The sequence below is a fragment of the Onychostoma macrolepis genome, chromosome 22, assembly GCF_012432095.1.
Source record: "Onychostoma macrolepis isolate SWU-2019 chromosome 22, ASM1243209v1, whole genome shotgun sequence".
In the NCBI taxonomy this organism is placed as follows: domain Eukaryota; kingdom Metazoa; phylum Chordata; class Actinopteri; order Cypriniformes; family Cyprinidae; genus Onychostoma; species Onychostoma macrolepis.
The window spans coordinates 9,442,784-9,465,703 of NC_081176.1; the positions used below are offsets into that span (position 1 = coordinate 9,442,784).

General features: G+C 38.2%; 1 protein-coding gene across 6 annotated transcripts in view; it reads left to right on the plus strand.

The window, feature by feature from the left end:
• The window catches only part of LOC131530154 (ribonuclease inhibitor-like), a 67,346-nt gene that overhangs the window by 41,897 nt on the left and 2,529 nt on the right, over nucleotides 1-22,920 (plus strand). For 4 of the 6 annotated variants that reach the window (XM_058760286.1, XM_058760288.1, XM_058760289.1 and 1 more), the window contains 7 exons: nucleotides 76-246; nucleotides 5,608-5,781; nucleotides 13,249-13,422; nucleotides 13,513-13,686; nucleotides 16,968-17,141; nucleotides 18,020-18,193; nucleotides 18,376-18,537. In XM_058760286.1, the coding sequence (XP_058616269.1) occupies nucleotides 76-246; nucleotides 5,608-5,781; nucleotides 13,249-13,422; nucleotides 13,513-13,686; nucleotides 16,968-17,141; nucleotides 18,020-18,193; nucleotides 18,376-18,537 (1,203 nt within the window). The remainder of the gene's footprint in view (nucleotides 1-75; nucleotides 247-5,607; nucleotides 5,782-13,248; nucleotides 13,423-13,512; nucleotides 13,687-16,967; nucleotides 17,142-18,019; nucleotides 18,194-18,375; nucleotides 18,538-22,920) is intronic. The other 2 variants (XM_058760290.1, XM_058760291.1) reach the window with 2 other exon arrangements.

Below are 22,920 nucleotides of genomic sequence, written 5' to 3' on the forward strand. Positions count from 1 at the left end.
TCTACAGAATTACAAATGTGACTTTCAGATGACATTATTCTATTCGTCTGTTTTTCTTTCTCTTTCTGTCTTCAGTCTGTGTGGATGCGTTATGACAGAGAAACAGAGTCTCATCCTGACTTCAGCTCTGAAATCAAACTCATCACACCTGATAGAGCTGGACCTGAGTGGGAATAAAATGAAAAATATAGGAGTGAACGTATGTGACTTACTGAAGGATTCACACTGTAAACTGGAGAGACTGAGGTCAGTAACATTCACATACAAGAATCAAGATTCTTAAAATCATTTCAACAGTTTAAACCAAAACACTTTATACTATCTAATGATGCCTACAGACAGCTTCTTAAGCGAGCCCATCCAGTAAGTAAAACTGTTAAAGTATGGAATAAAGTGTTAAGGTCCTTGCACACCGAGTCTGGAATTTTTGTATGCAAAAATTTGTATTTTTGTATTTGTCATACCAAATATTTGTCATGCACAGAAACCTTACACACTGAATCTGATGCGCATTAATTAATCCGTTGTTTGATTTTGTTGTCCTCGCTCTTCTTAAAAAGAGAAAAAGAAAGAGGAAATATTGGGTCCATCCCAGGGCCGCAACTGCACATTTGCCGAGGGGTATGCTAGATCAGTGTTGGCACCCCCCCCTGTATTTTAGTCGCCCTTAACAATAACTCCCACAGAAAACTTTGTGCAAGTCAATGACCAAAAGCTCATTAACTAGCTTGTGCATGGAAGGATACAAACATCATCAGAAGTGAAAAAAACATTGACACAGGTTTGGACCCTCTTCCCCCATTTTCAGTACCATAGTGTGATGAAGCAAGTGCCATGACCTGCTTTTAGTACGGTCCTACATATGGGATTTAGAATGTTTGGTGACGTCGCATAACTGCCAAATTCAAACTGCGTTTCACTCTCTTCTTCTCCCATTTCACCCGCCACTTACTTACATGTATTTCGCGAGAAATTGATGAATTTATGTGATTCAAATCTGACTGACAGGACTCTCTGAACTGTAGCGCGAACAAACATGGCGGCGCCCATCTCGCATTTCAGATCAAGATCATTTAGAACTGTTTTTAAATGATAAAACACACTCATTTGCACATATTTGTGAATCGGAATATCAGATATTTGATTATATGGTAAGCAAGTTTATGAATATTTTGAATAAAAAAGGAAAAAGGAAATAAAAGCGATCCATCTGTCTTACAGTGTTATTGTGGCCACGGTGTGTCATGTGACAAGCATGACTCGTCGCCATGGAAATATTAAGGGGAAACATTCTAAAATAACGGTCACCTAAAAAAAACTCACTATGGAGGGATGGTTAGAATATTTTAAACTCCCCACTGAAAAGGTTAAATATTTGAATGCACACTGAAAAAAATCTGAACATTTTAATACAAATGAATGTCTCATGAAATCGATTAATTGAGGTTTAAAAAAAGTCAATATTTTTATTGCAAATTTTTTTTATTGCTGTTTTTCATGTTAAATGTGAAGAATGAGAGGTTGGGTGCCACATCCTTTTTTTTTTTTTTTTTTTTTTTTTGGCAGAGTATAGGTGTAATTTTCACATTAACTTCAAGCAATATAAAATGATTTTATCATAATTTTGACTGTTAAAATATTATGACTTTAATCTTATTTAGTTAGTTTTTAACGTGACACTAAAATGCTGCTGTAGGCTATTTGAAAAAAAAAAAGAGATATTTGAATTAATTGTTACTAAACTAGTGTTTTTTGAGTCAGTTTCGCAAGTTGACTCAACATCCCCTCATTGTACATCCCCTCATTTAGAGAGAAATGCATCTTTATGGATTACATAATGAAAGTTTTTAATTTTTAAGTTTTTGATATTTCATTTTAAAGTAGTAATTTATAGCATTCTATAGATATATTTATCATGTCAGTGGGGCAAGTATTTGAGTTTCGGTTTGTTTTTTGTGAAGCGTTTCTGCTCCAGATCGAGACTGCAGAAAGCCACCCTGTATGATTTATTTATTTTACAAAAGCACATAATTTGTAGTTAATATTGTGAAGGCACATAAATAAAAGTAGACATTTTGCAGTTCCGAATAATGTATACTCTTTCCCTTTTGAGTAAAAATTACGGCATATTTTATTTTTTAATAAAAAAATGCAATTGATCGCGCTGGCACCTCCATGTCCTTCAAAGCACGCTTCAGCTTCCACACTTTGCACAAACGATTATATTTATCACACATTTGTCTTATTTTTTTATTATTTATATTGTGAAATGCATGAAGTTGTTTGTCTCATCGTGCTGATTTGAGAAGGCTAAACTGATCAAACGTATGCTCAACTCACTGTCTGGCACCTGGCCGCTTGGTATTTAAAAAAAAAAAAAAATTAACAAACACAAAATGTTCCAATAATTTTTCTTAAACTCAACTGAATATAACCACTTTGCTATTAAAAACGAAACTGAACTGTGTAACCCTAACTGTGTAATGGGCAAGAGAGAAAGAGAAAAAAGACACTGGCTCAGGTCGGACTCAGATGGAGAATTCTGATAAGCAGTCGGACTAGGGCCTATATTAGTTCCCTTGTTTCAATAAAAGTTCCCCTCAGCGCAGCGGGCCCCCAATCTGCCTGGGCCCATATGCAACTGCAGACCCAAATGCTACGCCCCTGATCTATAGGACTTGTAGCGAAAGTAAAGACATCAATGTATGAACACGCTTTGGTTCCTATTTTACAACGATATTAGAAAGACATTGTCGCCTAGTTAAAACTAAAATATGATAACTAGTGCTTCTCTCTCGTGTGCGTGGTCAAGCAGTTGGAAAAAGGTTCTGTAGTACTTTTGGGCCGTTCAAATCCAGAGCAAATCTGCTTTTTTTGAGTTGTGTATTCTGCAGTTCTAAAACATTGATTTAATGTTATACACAGTAATTATTATGCTTACATTTAGGCGTAAACTAAATTTTTTGATGCCTTTATTATGATGAAGTGAAATGAATGACTAGCCATTCTCTTGCTTTGCAGACACAAAGACTAGCAAAGTTAATTTGCTAGTCGAGTTTGTGGTCAGCGGGATCAATGGCAAGGATATACTTTAATTATTACTAGAACTTTTATTTTTTATTAATGCAGAAATGTGTGTATTGTGCAGTTGTAAGGTTTTATCCTTTATCCTTTATTTTAGCTTTTAGGAAATCAAATCGTAGAAATTCGATTTTGATCTGATTAATTGATATTAATCAAAATGTATAATTTATACCATATTAACGACTCGACCAGCGAGTATTAATACAGTATATTTTAGCAATTCTGTTTATCTCGTGGATACGATAATATAGTATTTGTTGGGAAATTTATGAGCAACAGGTAACACCATCTTTGGCAAATAATTTAAGATTTTAAAATCACAGCACCAGACTATTCATTAAAAATTAATCGAGTTTATTTACTATTCTAGAATACAATACAAAACACATGCACACACATACACACGTTCTGGCAAGATGAAAGAAGTTTGAAGAAAGTTTAAGCTATTCTCTTTCCTGAGAATAAAGACGACCTGGAGACGTCACAAACAGAAGACTCGACTATCGTTATCTTTTAAAGATTCATTCAATTCAACTCAGCAAATTAGAGATTGTTTGTTTGTTTGTTTGTTTACTTGCTTTGAGTTGAAGGCTGTTCTTCTCTCTGGTTGGTTGCTGGAGGGAAGTCCCGGACTTTCGCGCTGATGTGTGGTTGTCGTGTGATGTCACTCGGGGGAATCCTTTTTGGATTCGTGGCTTCCTGGCAGCGCGAATGGCAATTGGTTTTGAAGTTCTTACGCTGCAGACTTTGCACGTTACTTTGGTCAGACGTGGACAGTGTCCTTTGAGATTTCCTTTGAGATGATCAAACTAGATGTTAAGTCTGTAGGTGGGGGAGACGAGACCAAAGTTTCCAAGCAGCCAAGTTTCCCAGTTCAGTTTTATTTCGCCTCTCTTTTTTCCCCTTCCACCTACATGCAAAGCTGGGTGTCTGTTTTTATCGGACAGATGTGAGTCCATCCTATTCACTGTCTGACCCAATCACATTGTCTCTGTAGGGCAGAGCCCCGCCCAGCACGACTCCTTTTCTTAAGGAACATTTCTTAATAACTTCTTATAAAAGTATTCATCATTCATACGAGACTGAAAATCGACATAGTTCTGTTCAACTTCTGGCATTTGAGACAAGCTTTAACCCAATACTAGACAAGGCTATATATTCCAAAAGGCAGTTATAAAGCAAAGATCAAACTAAAACACACCATGCATAACATAAAACACCAAGCATATATATATATATATATATGACATCAAACATGAGGTATTTGTCGTCTCGAATACCTATAATTTTACCTACTAAGCGGGTTAAGTCATAGATTAAATTATCCTAAGTTCTAATAACCACAGCAAGATAAACAAAAACATAAAATACCACATTCATATATTGTCTCTTGAGTATATTGCTTCAATAGCAGCAGTCTTTTCTTGATTGTCCTTTAGAGATCCTCTGTGTAACTAGAGTTTCTTTGTTGTAAGAGAAAAGAAGCGCGTATTCTCTTGGAATGCAGCGAAGAAAAGGGAGTTAGTATGAGGCCATGAGGATGTCTGTGCTGTAGGTTTGTTGAGGTCTGGTCAATGTATATCTGTCTTTCCTTGTTGATACCATCATTGAATTATGGTCAAAAGCAGTCAGGAGATTCAGGGAGGGTCTGTGCTGGAGCATGTCCAGATCCAACGTGCTTTGTACTGTGTTTATTCGACTTTATTTATGGTAAACCGGTCAGGAACAACATTGAAGATTCTGTTCTTCAAAGGGTGGCCAGATGTTCTCCTCCCAACTTCATGGGTCTCATGAGATAAGGAGAACAGGCAGGAAGCTAGTCAGATACTTTGGGCGTTGTGTTGGTCATTTGTAAAATGTTACGACGCTGCGTGGAGGGAGGAACTCAGGAAAGTTCTGAGTTAAGATTATGCATGTGCGTTCTTTTCGACCAGGTTCTACACAGTTGAAAACACACTGCTTAATGTTATACCAATAATTAATTATTTTTGTTATATAATGTCTATTTTACATTAAGCAAAAATAGTCACAACAAAATGCTCACAACACAACAAAATAAAGAAACACACTGAAAATACTCACAATAAAACCAAAGAAACGTGCTGCAAATAAATTTTTACTTGTTTGTGTTGTCAGCATCTGCAGCACCTGCTGTCAAACTGATAAAGATTTTCTCAGTTTTCTGAAGGTGCAGCGTATTGAGCTCTCTCGGCCACTGTACAGTTGAGTTCCATCGTGGGGGCTGCAAAGGCGTGAATCGCTGCTCTTTCTTATGGAGAGTGTCTGATGGCTCACGAGCATTTCAAACTGAGAGCAGGTTTAGGCAAATTTTTGCGCAGCTATTTTGGCAATTGAAATGTAAAGACATATTGCAATAATAAAAAGACTGCATTGTTCATTTTACCTCCAATGTGCAATTGAGTTGTTTTAGTGTATTCACTGTGCAAGTTTTATCAAGATTTATCAAGACATTTTACTTTATTAAATAGTTTTCTTCTATCTTCTCTCTTTCTTTCAATGTAGGTTAAGATACTGTGAAATGACAGATGACTGTTGTTCTCTTCTGACTTCAGCTCTGAAATCAAACCCATCACACCTGAGAGAGCTGGAGCTGAGTGGGAATAAACTCGGAGACTCTGGAGTGAAAAACCTCAGTGATCTACTGATGAGCCCACAATTCAAGCTGGAGAAACTAGAGTAAGACTTAGTTCACACTGCAGGTCTTAATGCTCAGATCGGATTTTTTGCTGAAATCATTTTTTTTTTTTTTTTTTTTGCACTGTTGTTCACATTGTCATTTAAATGCGACTGCCATCAGTCTCGTGTGAACCGTATACGGCCCTGAAGTGACCCGCATGCACAGAATATGTGACGTCAGACATAGCACACTGTGCGGAAATAAAAATGGATGCTGCTCATGTTAGTTTGTGTTTAGCAATTTTTAAGTAAATGTGTAATTGGAGCCAAGGATATTATAGTTTTGAATTTTTAAATTAGTTTTTATTTTAATATCGTTTTCAAATTGCCTATAATTTCAGTTTAGTTTTAGTTAGTTTCATTAATGGTTTTGTTAGTTTTAGTTTAGTTTTTATTTTGTGTAGACATTTCTATTTAGTTTTTATATATTTTAGTTTCAGTTTTAGTAATTATAGTTTAACAGAGTTAATGGAACACTTCCAGTGTAGACCAAACCAACACATTTAATTTTAGCAAAGTTGAATGTTTGCAGTTTGCAGTTTACAGTTAACTCTTGTGCAAACCTCTTAATAATGAAAAAAAAAAAATATATGCAGCTTATGTATACAATTTATTCATTCATGTTCATGTTCATTCATATTAAAGATGTAATCTTGTTTAAGATGTCAATAGTTTATAAACAAGTTAATCAAGGTTTTCAGAGTTACTAGACATCATCAGGCAGTTATCAGGGATGGAGCTAAATTCTGCAGATCAATGGCCCTCCAGTGCTGGATTTGAGGAAACATGCCCTGCGTCCCAATGTGCATACTATGCACCCTATCTGCCCTAAATTGGGACGCAGGCATGTTCTTTGCAATCGTCGCTGAAACTCTATAAACTTTATTTTTGTCCATCTTTGTTTTCAATGCATTAATTTGTTGAATTTTTTGCACATACGAGCCACCGGTGCACACTACTGTATGTCCCGTCTCCCTCAATGAACGTACACAATATGAAGAAACGATCTAAAATGGTTTGAAACCTCATACTACTCAAAAATAAATGTGATATGGTGATTTAAATGATGTTTGCACTTTACTTTGACGAGCCGCTCCAGCGCGCACGCGCTTCAGATGAGCAACGCAACCAATCCCAGTTCTTCTAAAGCCCCTTTTACACAACACGGCCAGCGGTGAAAACATAGCGCGGCTATCACTTTCTCTCATTTTGGATGTGTTTTATACAGTCAAGGCGGTGCTCGTGTCATGGACTCGAGGCAGACGTTACCATAGTAATCGCAAAGCGTGACAAAATGACTCTTCACTATATCAGCCCATCCAAAACTTTTAATTCTGTGTCTGTTAACGCACTCTCATGTTCTCGCACGTCAAGCACGCTTTTAAACGTTCGTGCGTTGTAAGGTGTGCATTATTATATCCCATTTCATATTTTATAGTTATTTCCCATTTCATAGCCGGCGTCTTGTTTTTTAAATGCAAGAACGCATTCTCTGTGAATAGCCGCTTAGGACGCAGCTCACGTGCATGAAGCGCCATCTGTTTCCCTAAACCGCCACAGATCCGATTTTCTTGCACAGAATGCTTATTAAATCACGAACACGATTATTTATTTTTGCTAATTATTTTATTTTCGTTAGTTTTTCAGTTACTGTTGTTAGTTTCGTTTAGTTTTAGTTTATTTCAAAATTTTAATTTTATTTCAGTTTACAAAAATGTTTTTTGACCAATAGTTTTAGTTTCAGTTTTCGTTTATGAAAATAACATTGATTGGAGCCTAAATAACGAAGTGATTAATAATAATAATAATAATAATAATAATAATAATTCCTTACATTTGTATAGCGCTTTTCTAGGCACTCAAAGCGCTTTACATTGGGGGGGGGGGGGGTTGGTTGCTCGGTCTATAAAGAATATTAAGAAAGCACGATTTCCTCCAGCACAGCGTATATAGTTTTTCCAAAAAATAACGTACCCTTATGATCTTTAATGAAAATAACTATCCCTTTCCCTCACAAAAAACATTTCTTCCTTCTCAACCTGTCAGTCACATGAGATCACAGCAATAGCAAACAGCAATTATCCAGCTTTTCATCAAAATTGAGTTCCCAACCTGCATTTTTTCCTTGTTCACTTGTTTCACTCATATATGCATCACAATAAGAACAAAATATGATCACACAATGTTGTATTTGTTGACTGTAAACTACAATCGCTCCGGTTACTCGTGTAACCTCGGTTCCCTGAGATAAGGAAAGAGCGTTGCGTCGTCATTTGACGACTGCTTATGGGGAAACTCCTGTTTACTCTGTTACTGAAGCCTGATTTGTTACCGTTTGTGTAGCTGCACAAACCAATGGTGCTCAAGCCCGCCAGAAGGGGTGGCGGACTGCTACAGGAGTTGGCCCAACGCGCCATTTCGTCAGAATCAAAGACTGAAGTGACAGCCATCGATTCGCATGCAGCTATAGCACGGCCAGTTACGCAACGCTCATTCCCTTATCTCAGGGAACCGAGGTTATGTGAGTAACCGCATCCAGTAACGCCGTGCTATAAGCAGATGCAGAACTAAACCTGCTCTGTGAGCTCAGCCTAGGCACACTCAGCAAGGGACCCATAAGCCTGAGCTACAAAGAGACCCGAGGACGATCTGAGGTCTGCTTGACATAACCCTTCCCGCCCGAAGGGGGGAAAAAAGTAAACATTAAACAGATAACACCCGTACCTGCAAGGCAGGAATGTCCAAACTGTAGAATCTAATAAAGGTAGACTGCGATGACCAGCCGGCGGCTGCACAAATCACCCCAATAGAGATTCCACTGGACCAGGCCCAGGAGGAGGCCATTCCTCTGGTGGAATGCACCCTCACACCTATAGGGCATTGCACGCCCGCTGAGGCCTAAGCCGGGGCGATAGCATCTACTATTCAGTGCGATAGTCTTTGCTTTGTGACCGGCAGCCCTGTGGAGCAGCCTCCAAAGCACACAAAGTGCTGCTCTGTTTGTCTAAAAGACTTGGAACGCTCAAAGCACACTCGTAGTGCCCGGACTGGGCACAACAAGTTAGGTCCCTGTTCACCATCCACAACGGGGAGGGCTAGAAGGGAGATCACCTGGGCTCTAAACGGAGTTGAGAGCACCTTCGGTACATAGCTGCTGCGTGTCTGAAGAACGATTTACAGTCATTGGGTCCAAACTCAAGACAGAAAGCACTGACAGACAGGGCTTGCAAGTCACCTACTTGCTTGACGGGTGCTAGGGCCAAAAGCAGAGCGGTTTTTAGAGTCATGACCCTTAGGCCGGCTGTTTGAAGCAGTTCAAAGGGAGGGCCCTTGGGGGCCCCCAGTACTATGAACAAGTCCCAAGTTGGCATAGTCTTAGGAGCCAATGATGGAGGATTCAACCACAGAGCGCCTTTAAGGAACTTAATGACCAAGTCATTTCTGCCAATAGTCCGGCCAGCCTCGAGAGAATGATTCACCGCAATGGCTGCCACATAAACCTTGAGCGTGGAGGGAGTGCGCCCCTTATCCAGCAGCTCTTGCAGAAGGGTTAGCACGTGGGACACATCACATAAATGGATCCTGGTTACGTGCTGAAAACCAGCCACTGAAGACTGATCACTTGAGCGCGTAGAGGCGTTGTGTAGATGGAGCTCTAGCCTCTTAAATGGTATTTGTGACTCTCGCTAGGAGTTGATTAGACTCCCGTCGAGCAGCCAGACATGAAGGCTCCACAGTTCCGGCTGGGGATGCCAAATCTTGCCCTGTAGTTGCGAGAGAAGATCTTTCCTCAGTGGCATTGACCACAGTGCTGCAGACAGCAGCTGGATCATCTCTGGGAACCAGACTTGGTAACTCCAGAGGGGGGTCATGAGGAGGAGAGAGAATTTTGATTCCCTGATTCGCCTGATAACCTGGGGTAGCGGGGCGATCAGATGGAAGGCATACAGACGGGTGTTGGGCCAATCGTGGGCCAGAGCATCCTGCTGCTTTGAAAAATAAGTTGGGCAGTGACGGTTGTCTCCGGAGGCGAAGAGGTCGACCTCTACCTTGCCGAATACTGACCAAATCATCTGAACCGTCTAGGGATGTAGATTCCATTCTCCTGTAGCTACATTGTTCCTTGACAAAATATCCGCTCCTTGGTTCAGTCTGCCTGGCACATGAACCGCTCATAGTGAGAGGAGTTCTTTCTGTGCCCAAAGCAAGAGGCATCGAGTCATCCTGTAAAGGAGACATGACCTGAGGACGCATTGTTGGTTGATTGTAGCGTCAGAACGAGTCAGACAAAACTAAGATTCATTCAGAACATCGAAACATGAGGAGCTGAAATTCCAGGAGAACAGGACAACGTCGTAAAGATTCCTATCTCCGATTTCTGGAGCAAGCCTAACCAACAAGCCTCTTCCAGAACAGCTTGCAACATTTAAGACAAAAGAACACTTATTGATAAGTCCAACGTAGGAAGGAGATCGTCAAATTTGGGGTAAATAGTCAAGATTAATCGTCAAAGAGATGGCCATCACATATGTTCCACAAGAGAAATCACAAGCTTCTTTAGATTGACTTTTCCCCTACACATACAAGACAAAGACTGAGACTGAAATTCCTCTGTCCAAAGAACATGTCTTTTGATCTCCACAGAACTATACAGAGACTTTCTTTTTCATATGCACATAAAATCATCCTAAAAGGACATTTCTAGGTGTAACACTATATTATGTATGTAACCCACACATTAGATTATCATGTTTTAAGCACATATTATGTATGTCTTTTTAATAACTATTGAATGACTTTAAGGTTTTTTTCATGTTTGGTATGTATGAGCTTGACAATTCTAGCTTGAAACGTTTCTTCCAACTGATTCTTTGTCAAATGTATCATATTCTGGTTATAGAAATCACATCCAAAATTATACTTTGCAAGAGTGTGTAAAATTCAGACCATGTGACTGATAACATACTGATTTATGATGGAAGGAACAACCCTAGCTAAGATAATAGCCTATCTAATTGGTCAAGACACCAGATGGGATGTGTCCAAAAGCCGAGTTTAAAACCTCAGGACACCATCAAATCTCCCCTTCTTCCCTTCTCCTCTTCTTCTTCTCGCCACTGCGTTTTGACGCTGTTTTAGCGCTCTTTGAGCGTGCTCTGGCCTACAGGCCAGTTGCTACCTAACACCACGATGAGAAGAAAAACCACCTAGTCTCGTTACTCATTTTATTCTTTTACTTTAGTTTCTTTTCTTTCCGTTGAGTCTCGTGTTCAAAAGTTAAGTTTGCCGCAAAGTCCAGCTCCGACTGCACCCGCTTCAAACTTCAACCAGCAACGGACTCCAAGACCATCCTCAGCCAACGCCCAACCATTGGCTTCCCAAGACATCACTTCAAAGACTACTGAACTTCCAGCCAATCAACTCGGGAAAACCCCTTTCCTGCAACGACGACAGAAAGGAATCCCTGTAACACAAGGCAACGCAAGTAAAACAACTCCAGATTCTAACTGAATTGGTGCATTTAATATAAACTTTAGCCTCATTGAGAAACTCAATGCGAGGGTTAATTAAGTGATTGATGGTTGTTCAGGTCTATGCGATAGCACATATTGCTATAAACTTGGGATTTCACATTATCATTCTCTCATCCTTTCTCTCTTTCTGCAACGTGTGAATGTGTGAATGCTTGTGTTCATGTGTTAGATTAGTTTATGTCTTAGGTTTATATAAATAAAGTCGTATTTATATTTAAAAGAGAAGTATCTTGTGTTTTGTGCTTACAAGTTAATGTCTTAATCTGCCGATCTGGTTACTGTGCTTATTAATAGTGTTTTCACTATATTTTGGATTTTAATATCCAGTGCAGAGTTGATGTTATGCGGCTCGTTCAGTGAATCGCTGCCGACTCAGTGATCAGCCGCAAAACAGTGATTCTGTTCAAATTACCTATAAAATCACAAATGATTCCCTTTGAGCTAAATTAAAATTATATTTATGTATCAAACCCTACATGATGTAGGCCACCACTGTTGTGTTGTCCGACCGGACTAGGACGTGATGCCCTTTTAAGGTTGGCAGGAAGATCTTTAGGGCCAGACAAACAGCCATCATTTCGAGGCAGTTGATGTGCAGGCGTCGCTTGTGGGTCGACCAGGAGCCGTACACCAGGTTGCCCTCGTACAGAGCACCCTAGCCTGAGCTGGAGGCATCTGTTGTGATCACCTTCCTCCTGGAGGTCGTTCCCAATGGTAAAACAGGCGAGGAGTTATCTAAGGGGCCACAGCTTTGAGGCAGTGATGGGTTACCTTGACATAAGTGCGGCCTAGGCACCATGCATGGGACGAAACATGGGCTTTTAGCCAATATTGAAGGGGACGCATTTGTAGCAGGTCCAGGGGAACAACTGAGGCTGCAGCCATGAATTTGAGGCAGATGATATGCAAGCATCGCTCGTGGGTCGACCAGGAGACGTACGCCAGGTTGCCCTCGTAGAGCGCCCCAGCCTGAGCTGGAGGTAGCCATGAGGCCGAGCATCTTCTGAAATGTGAAGCCCACAGCTTGACAGACGCCGCCGCTCGCTGGATAGTCGGGGAGCATTCCGGTGTTATCCAAGCTCGCATTTCAACCCCAAACGCTCTAGGTGGTTGAGCAACAATGGCCTGTGAGTGATCAATTGCCGTTCTGAGTCGGCTAACATTAGCCAGTTGTCGAGGTAGTTCAGTATGCGGATTCCCATCTGTCTCTGAGCACTTCGTAAAAGTGCGTGGACCAGAGACTGTCCAATGGAAGGACCGTATACTGATAGGCCACTCCCTCGAAAGCAAATCTCAAAAAAGGTATGTGACGGGGCACTGTTCGGATATGAAAGTAAGCGTCTTTCAGATCCACAGACAGAAGCCAGTCCTCGGGATGCATTTGCGAGAGGATCTGTTTCAAAGTTAACAAACTGAACGGCCGTTGCATGAGAGCCCGATTCAGATGTCTGAAATTGAAAATTGGTCTGAGCCCACCGTCTTTCTTGGGAACAAGGAAGTATCGGCTGTAAAAGTGAACAGGAGTTTCCCCATAAGCAGTCATCAAATGACGACACAACGAGAGTTACCTTTCGATAGGGAACTTGCAATGTCTTTTAGAAAATTTTGACTTATGAACAATTTTCTTGATTTGTTACTCATTTGTAATATTATTTTAAAGTGGTTATATTGTTGATCCTGTATCTTAATTGCATTACAAATCACAAACCTATTTTTTTTTTTTTTTTTTTTTTTTGGTCTGACTAAAGATTCTCCAGACTTGAAATACAACCAGTATCCTCAAATCCTAGTTTTGTTTATGGCTGTATGATTATTTATTTACTTAATTTTCAGGTTTTAGCAGTATTTTATGTATTGCACTATATGGTGGTTACTCATGATTAATTTAACTCACACACGTCTGATTCATTGTCTTTTCTCTCTCTGTCTTTAGTCTGTTTTATTGCAGTATTACAGAGAAACAGTGTCTCATCCTGACTTCAGCTCTGAAATCAAACCCGTCACACCTGAGAGAACTGGACCTCAGTGGGAATAAAATAAAAAACACAGGAGTGAATCACTTATGTGACGTACTGAAGGATTCACACTGTAAACTGGAGAGATTGAGGTCAGTAAAATTCACATAAAATAATAAAATATAGTTTTATTTAAATGAAACCAAATGAAGTGTGCCATTTCTCGTTTTCTCTCAATGTAGGTTAAGCAGCTGTGAAATGACAGATGAAAGTTTTTCTGCTGTGACTTCAGCTCTGAAATCAAACCCATCACACTTGAGAGAACTGAACCTGAGCGGGAATAAACTAGGAGACTCTGGAGTGAAAAACCTCAGTGATCTACTGATGAACCCACAATTCAAGCTGGAGAAACTAGTGTTAGTATCATTATACTCTACAGCAGGCCAGGATTGGCTAATCAGGAGCACTGGGAGGATTCCTGGTGGGCCGGTCAGTTTTTTTGCCGCGAGGGCTGGTGTTGTCATGCCACTGGGTTGAACTATGCTGTTCCTAGGCTGCCTGCACTCATAGAAGCCCCGCTCTTTTTATTTATTATTTTCTCACAGCTCATATTATTATTTTAACCAGACCATATCAGTAACAAATTTTCAATTGATAACTAATTGTTCTTTTTGCACAAATCATTGTTTTATTTGTGAACGTAGGCGTTTGAGGAAGGCTTTAAGACCAAGCGGAATCCTCTGCCGGCTGCTCGCACTAACTGCACCCTTCACCGTCTGCTTTTTTATTTTGCAAAATCAGTTTGGGCGAATGCAAACAACTTATTGATCATGAGACCAACATCCAGCACAACAGGAAAACATTTAATCTACCTGAGGGAAGATGTCTTTCATTGTAGTTAATGCTGTTAAATAGAGAGGGGAAAAATGCATTACAAAAAAATTGCTTCTAGCATAGGCTATTCTTAAACTTGGACCTCATTATTGAAGTACAAATCCAAGCACCAGAAGCGGCCCACTCTCTCTAAGATTTCTTGAGTCTCAAAATATGCATTTTCATTCATTCAAAGGCTATAGTTGCAATAATATTTGAGTACAGAACTTTAAGTGCCATTGTTTAAAAAAATGCTTGCTTGATTGACCGATGTTTCATAGACTTTCAGTTGTTATGCTTTCAAATTTCATGCCATTTGTAATTTCACAGTATCTCCACCTCCTAAATTACACGTGTGAAGTAAGTGGCAACCTCCCGCTCTCTCTCCTGAAACCTTCACGGAAGTGACTAAAACAGCAATTCATCGATTGGTCGCTGGAGGCTGGCTGCAAAAGGGAGTCAATCCCATAGACCTCCCAATGTTAAAATGCCCAACTTTACAGCAAAAAAAAAAACATGTTTACAGCCTGGTTCAAAAAATGATTTTGGTCTATATAGCTAATTTTGACCTTCATGACAAGTGTGAGGGGGGTGAATCTTTTTATAACTCGTCCATTTAAATTATATCAAGCCTTAAAGTTCTGCATAATTAAGGGCGTAACCACTGTCACGCTTGGCGGGCATGGTTTCAGCAACCAGCTCCACCCACATCCCGCCTTTTGCCCATTTTCGATTATCCGGGAGTGACGCACAGTCAAGATGGCGACGGGCCATCTCCACCCACTTTGAGCTTCAAAAATGTTTTTCAGAAACCTACGAGTGACGTCACGGAGACTACGTCCATTTTTTTAATTAATTTTTTTATTTATTTTTGTTATTCTTTTTTACAGTCTATGGTGTGAAGTCACAATTCCATATTGGTACAATTTATTCAGGCCGATGACATTTTTTGTATGACGTTAAAATTATTTTTAGAGTAATTGTAAATAAATAGGTTAAGCAAAACAATTGTGATTTTATTTCTGAGAACTTTTTAACTGCAGGCAGACTTAGGCCTACATTTATGGTACAGTACAAATATTTGGAACGTCCCTTATTCTGTCCCTTGTTTTTTTTAAAGAATAAACACTTATTTTCTACAAGAATAAACACTATTTTCTTAAAGAATAAGACAAAGAATCACAATTGTCCTTTATTTTCCATTTCTGAAGTTAATTGGCAATGATGATGTAATTATCTTTTCACTCCCCTGACAGTGGCACCTTGCTCAACAATAAAAACGTTGTTGGAAATATGAGAGCAAAAAATAATAGATAGAAAATGTATAATAGAAAGCGCAATGGTGGCACCGGAAAAGGCCAGTACAAAAGAAAAACAAAAAACAAAGTGGACCGGTGTAAAGGCATGAAACTCCAGGGCTGAAAATGAGTCTAACTCAGGCCCTGCTCTACAGCGATTACAGTGTGTTTTAAAGTTTATGGTTTACTTTCATAAAGTCACCATGAAATTAAAGTTGACCGTTATTATTTTTTTATGGAATATTGTAGCGCTAAAATGATTTATCCGTGCACATAATGCATTTCTAATTTATGTGCCCTCCTGATCTTTCATCTAAATAACTTTCCTTGTCCCTCACAACAACATCTCTTCTCTCCTCTGATGATGGAGCAGGAAAATCTGTCAATCACAGGAATAACAAATGACAGCAATCTAATTAATCGTTAATGGACCAAATTAAATCCTGCCATACATTTTTTTTTTTTTCTTTTCCACATCCACTCAGACATACTCTATTATAAAGAGTGACAGTTGCGCAAAAAAAAAAAAAAAAAGTGTTATTTATTGATGATAAAATACTCCTAAAATTTATTTAGGTAAATTGTAATTCAGAAACAGAATTTTCTTGATTTCTCGCATTTAAACTCAATTTTCACATTTTTAATGTTATTTTTTTTAAGTGGTTCTATAGTTGATCCTATATCTTAATCTACTTTGTTAATCTTTGTTTCTTCTGGGTTTTTTTATGGTCTTATAATAACAATATATGGCATTGTTCTAATTATTGGACTGTATGGTGTTAAAGGAACACTCCACTTTTTTTGGAAATAGGCTCATTCTCCAACTCCCCCAGAGTTAATAAGTTGAGTTTTACCGTTTTTGAATCCATTCAGCCGATCTCCGGATCTGGCGATAGCACTTTTAGCATAGCTTAGCATAGATCATTGAATCCTATTAGACCAGTAGCATCGCGTTCAAAAATGACCAAAGAGTTTCGATAGTTTTCCTATTTAAAACTTGACTCTTCTGTAGTTATATCGTGTACTAAGACCGGTGGAAAATGAAAAGTTGCGATTTTCTAGGCTGATATGATGCGCAGTGATATTATATAAATAAAGGTGACTTGACTTGCTGCGGCCATGTTACGGCAGCAAAGTTCCTTGATTATTACGCCAGAATGAGAGTATAGTTCCTAGCCAAATCGGACTAGAAAATCGCAACTTTTCATTTTCCGCCGGTCTTAGTACACGATATAACTACAGAAGAGTCAAGTTTTAAATAGGAAAACTATCGAAACTCTTTGGTCATTTTTGAACGCGATGCTACTGGTCTAACAGGATTCAATGATCTATGCTAAAAGTGCTATCGCCAGACCCGGAGATCGGCCGAATGGATTCAAAAACGGTAAAACTCAACTTATTAACTCTGGGGGAGTTGGAGAATGAGCCTATTTCCAAAAAAAGTGGAGTGTTCCTTTAACACATGATGAATTACTCTCACATGAACATAACGTGTCTGATTCATTCTTTTCTCTTTCTTTCTTCAGTCTATTTGGATGCAGTATTACAGAGAAACAGTGTCTCATCCTTACTTCAGTTCTGAAATCAAACCCATCACACCTGAGAGAACTGGACCTGAGCGGGAATAAATTGGGAGACTCTGGAGTGAAAAACCTCAGTGATCTACTGATGAACCCACAATTCAAGCTGGAGAAACTAGTGTTAGTATCATTATACTCTACAGCAGTTACAGTGAGATTAAATATTACTGTTCAGTTTAAGTGGTTTGTGTGTAATTGTGACTGTACACAATTTTTTTTTTTTCATTTTAATTAAAATGAACTAAAGTAACGTTTTTGAGCATTATGTAACAATTTCATTGTTAACTCTACCTAATATATTTAAAATTGAAATGTATTTAATTTATTTGTTGAAACTACATTCATATTTTTTTGTTGACGTAACTGAGCAGTGGATTTGTAGTTCCCAGCATGATTTGCAAGGAACTGCATGATTGTAAATTTAGGGATGAAGTGTTATTTTATGTTTTTACATACATGTTAGTGTTTAATGTTCAGTTATGTTGGACAGTTTCTGTAATGTTTTTGAATTTTGTTGGTTGCTATTATGCAGAAGAGTGGTGTTTGTGCTTAGACTGTGACATGTAGTGAGTAATAGCTATTGAAAAGTCAGTACTGACAGCATTTTTTTTTGTTTGTTTGTTTTTTTGTATTTGTTCATTGTGTATGTTTATAAGTGAAACTGCTTGTTTAAAACAAGGAAAAAATAATAGTAATAATAATAATAATAATAATACCTCAGTAAATAAATAATTATTTGTTCCCACATAAGATTTTGTTTGACAAATGTACTAAAGTTGAGTTAACCCAAACTAGTGTAAATTCATGTAAACCAGCTAAATTGTGTTGACCCAACTAAGCAATTTTAATTTGAGTGAAATAAGTTAAATTATAAAAACTTTTAGTAAAATTAAATAAGCATAATTAATTTTTTGACCTTATGTCATTTACTTGTGTATTCATTCACACATAAACTTTACATGGATATGATTCATTGCCTTTTCTCTTTCTTTCTTCAGTCTGTGGAGATGCAGTATTACAGAGAAACAGTGTCTCATCCTGACTTCAGCTCTGAAATCAAACCCATCACACCTGAGAGAACTGGACCTCAGTGTGAATCAAATAAAAAACACAGGAGTGAATCACTTATGTGACGTACTGAAGGATTCACACTGTAACCTGGAGAGATTGAGGTCAGTAACATTCACATACAAGAATCAAAATGATTAAAATCACTTCAGCATTTCAAACCAAAACACTTTATACTCAATATCTCATGATGAGTCTGAGTTCACATTATATTTGTGAAAAAAATTCTTCACCTTAATGATTTGTTTGTAAGATGCTCTCTCTTCCTCTGTTTGTTTGTTTCTAGTCTTCATGACTGTGGCATTACAGATGTTTCTTCTTTAACTCAGTCTTTGACAAACACAAAAGGACTGCAGTTTCTAAAAGAGCTTGATCTGAGTGGTAATATGATTGGAGACTCAAAGCAGAAGCTCACTGATGTGCTACGAGACTCAGACTGTGAACTGAGGTGAGTAAACTTCACTTGGTGATATTAAAGAGATTAATTTACCTCTGATATGTGGACAAATATATACTTTCAAATATTTGTGAAAAGTGATTATCAAATTATCATTAAGCTTTATTTTAAAGGGTTTGTGTAAGAATGAAAAGGAAGGAAGAGATCAAAAGCGCACTGTCACAGCTTTATACAGCAACAGCTGCTTTATTAATTACATCAGTAATAGTGAATTATTACAGTTTGAAATAGATTTGGTAAGATTGTAGGAAAACGCTGGTAAAATCAGAGCAGATTCCAGCTTCAGCTCACAGTCATCCAGCATCACATGATCAATGTCTCTGTCTCTTGTGTGTTTTTACTTTGACAAGCAACACGTCACATTACTTTACACTTTATGTAAGGGATAATGTACATCCAGCCGCTTATCACAGAATAAATAGAAATAATCCGGCTGGATGTGCATTATCCAACTTATTATATGCTTTCTTGCCACATAAGTGAATAATTAGACGCACATTATTCATTTGAGTTTAAATATTTTTAGCTCTTTAAACGCAAAGCTTCCGCAAAGAAAAACAGTTCCTAACAAACAGCTCTGAACCTGGAAGTTCAGACAAGACGGCCATTTAAGACTTAATGTACAGTCTCTGTATGAATATATATAAACAGTTTGTACACAGCAGATGCTTTCAAGATGAAGCCATCTATAACAGAAATCTTGCAGATGTGCATGTGCTATCTGGGGTTGTATCTGTAGCATATTAGCTTAAAAGGGAATTGTATATAAATAAATTATGATTAATTACAATTATTTATATCAGCTGACAGTAATAACTGTAGCAGAATTAAATAGCCATCAACTGATCATTCAGTATAAGTTCATATCAACTCTAAGAAAGGATATTTCCATGTAGCGAGGATCAAAATTGTAAAGAGACAGAATTTGCAAGGCAGAACCAGAAACTCATGTAATCCGTGCACACAACTTTTATTAACTAAACGCTAACACGCATAACTAATCTAAACAACAAACAAAAAGACATACACTCACGCGTACATACAAAAGGGAGCTAAAGTGGATGAATGAAGCCATTAGAGAAACCAGAGACTGCAGTTATGGAAAGAGTCAGTTAACCACCTGAGTAAAACCATCAGTGCCGTTTATAACGGGGTCTATAACTTATACTAAACCTCTGTTTAGTTTAGTTAGATGTACGATACTTGCACTTCCTTGGTCGTTGGCGAGTGTCCGGAATGCAGTCTCGGATGAAAAGTCTTGATGGTTTCAAGGTTTTGGACTCGCGATCACGTTCTTCCAGGTTGAACGTGAGTGATGAATTCCAACAGATGTTATTCTGGCTCGGTGGTGACTGGGAGTTCCTTCCCAGGTAGAGAGTGAAAAAGAGCTAAGAAAGAGAGGCCTGGCACAAAAACTTAAGGGTCCAGAAGAGTTCTAGCTCACATCCTCATCTCAGAATCTAAAAGATCAGCAGACTGCCCAGGGGCGTCACTGAAGTGAGAGCTTTATCTGCTATAGAGGTCACACCTCTGGGGAGTCAAAGAGCCTATGGTGACTTGATCTTGTGGAGGGAAAATGTATGATTCTTTGTCTCCATGTATAATAATTTGCATATGAACTGGATTGGAAGTTGATATACAAACTATTAAAGATTCCTAGAACACTTATATGTTGCATAGGTATTGTCATAATATACACTCTCAATTAGATCATCCGAAGACGAATTGATAGAGACCTAACATAGTATAAGTGAGTTAATATTAACTAGTGTTCTATCATAAGCATGCATAAAACAGAATACAGTACACAAGAACGTATACAAGAACAGTAATAATATACACAATGACCTAAAGATATGCGTGTTCATTCAAAGAAGGGTTTTTCTATGAATTAATTAGAAAAGAGTCCATTTGTATGGCCTAATGTCTAAGGGGATATGAATAGGGTTGGGTACCGTTCACATTTGAACCGGTATCGGTACCGGTACCGGTACCTGAAATTCGGTACCGATACCCAACGGTACCTTTTTTCGGTACTTTACTCTCTGTGTAATAACAAAAAACATTTATTTCAGTGAAAAAATAAGTCCAAAACTCTCAATTTCAACATTTTTAACAATAGGGCCCTAGAATTTTTTTTTTCTTCCAGACATTGTGTTTTATTTTTTCTGATAATAAAATGAAGGCATTAAACATTTATTTATTTTTAATCAAATGAAAATGAAACCCTTTTATTTTTTGGCAAACTAACAGAGGTTTACTGTTAAAATTAATACATGGTAGAAAAATTGTGTGAATATTCCTTTAAAAAAGTTCTAATAATATTTTTTTTTTCACAATTAAGTTATTAATGTGGTTGTAGTAATTTTTTTTTTTCATTTAATTGTTTTATTTAATTTTTTCAGTAAGTGGAATATATAAAGATCATACAAGAGCAATATATTTCTGTTACATGTTAAACCGCACTTTTATTTTGACAGGTTGCCGTGAAGTGTGTGTGTACAATATGATATGCTGGTTTTCTCAAATGTAACGGTAAAATTCTCATGAAGTGACTCTAACAGCCTGTAAGTTCATGTGTTCATGTAGTGAGATGCAGAGAAAATCACCGCGAGGTCACGTGTGCTTCGGTATTTGTGTAGTAAACGAAACCGCGTCTCCGCCATTCATACATACCGAGGATAACGGAACATGCAGGATTCATATTTAAACGTCTTTTTGCGTTTTAATATTCACATACACTAGTTCATATCGCGAATCGAATTAAGTGACAGACATTCTTTTATTCATCCAAAACTTGACGAATTCCATGGCATTCCGCGCTATAGAGTAAATTCAGTTTTTATGAATGGACTCCGCCATCCTGTCCGCGTCTTCTCGGAAACCATGACCCTAGAAATTTAAGCACACTTCAGAACATTTCGGTTTACCATGTGTTGTGTTTTAAAGAGTTGTAGTGGTGACATCATGTCTCTCTCTCATGCGCCCAAATGCGTTCTCAGGTCCCGAAATTTAGTGTGAATCGATACTCTGTAGTACCGACGCAATTCGGTCGGTACCCTTAAAAGTACCGAGTTCGGTACCCAACCCTAGATATGAAGTGAATGTTCTTCCCGCATTCCTTTGAGCAATAAAACAAGTGTTATCAGATTGTTTGCCATGGAACCGGGGGCCTGGAGGCAATGACAGACATACTAGCATCCAATATGTGTATTGGGTGAGGGATCTGTGACTAGTCTAGTTAGTCTAATAACTAATTGATTTGTTAAATCAAATGCAAAATTGTGTGTCTGATTGGTCCAGATGCTACATATCATTAATTACACATCTTTTCACAACATAAATAAAGATGAGGACATACAATGTTATTTGAGAAAACTTTTTGTGTTTGACGTTGAGAGAGCCTCAACGTCAAAGCCTTAAATAGGGCACTTTTTGAGGGGACAGCCATTTTGTCCGAAACCTTAGTGAACATTATCGAGTGCACTCATTCAATCCCACAATGCACAGCAGCAATGAGTGTACAACTGATGTATGTCCAATGGCTAAATAATACCCATAATGCACTGTGAGAGTCACGCACTGAATGAATTCCTGTGTCTCGCCAGAAGATGGCACCCGCAGCTGAATCATCCATCCATTTTACAAAGTGCTCATCCACAGCGTAATTCAATACAGATATAAATTCATTGTAAATTGATTATTAAATCAATTAATTAGGGTTTATACATAATTTCATTTCATACTGGAGCAAATTGGAAATTTGCAGTTTCACAGCAGCACAAACTACGCAAAAGCAGCAGTTTTTCCAGTGCACTCAGTGTCCAAATTCACTTGTTTTCATTCAGTCCTTCAACTGAACTGTATTAAGGGTCCTAATGTAGGGAATAGTGAATGAGGGTATAGGGGGGTGAATTTAGATTCAGCTAAACACTTCTCGTCAATTAGCAATATCTTTAACAAGACACACTTTTAACAATGTCTCTGCAAGCCTACTATTAACATGAATCTCCTCAGGTTTGGTTTGGTGGTACGACCCGAATTCCGGAAATGTTGGGACAGTTTTTAAATTAATAAAATTAAAAGACTTTCAAATTACGTGAGCCAGTATTTTACATAGAGAACATAAAAATTGTTTAAACAGAAATTTTACACTTATCCACTAAATGAGCTCATTTCAAATTTGATGCCTGCTACAGGTCTCAAAAAAGTTGGCACGGGGGCAAAAAAGGGCTGAAAAAGCAATACATTTTGAAAAAAAATCAGCTGGGAGAACATATAACAACTAATTTACTTAATTGACATCAGGTCTGTAACATGATTAGCTATAAAAGGGATGTCTTATAGAGGCAGAGTCTCTCAGAAGTAAAGATG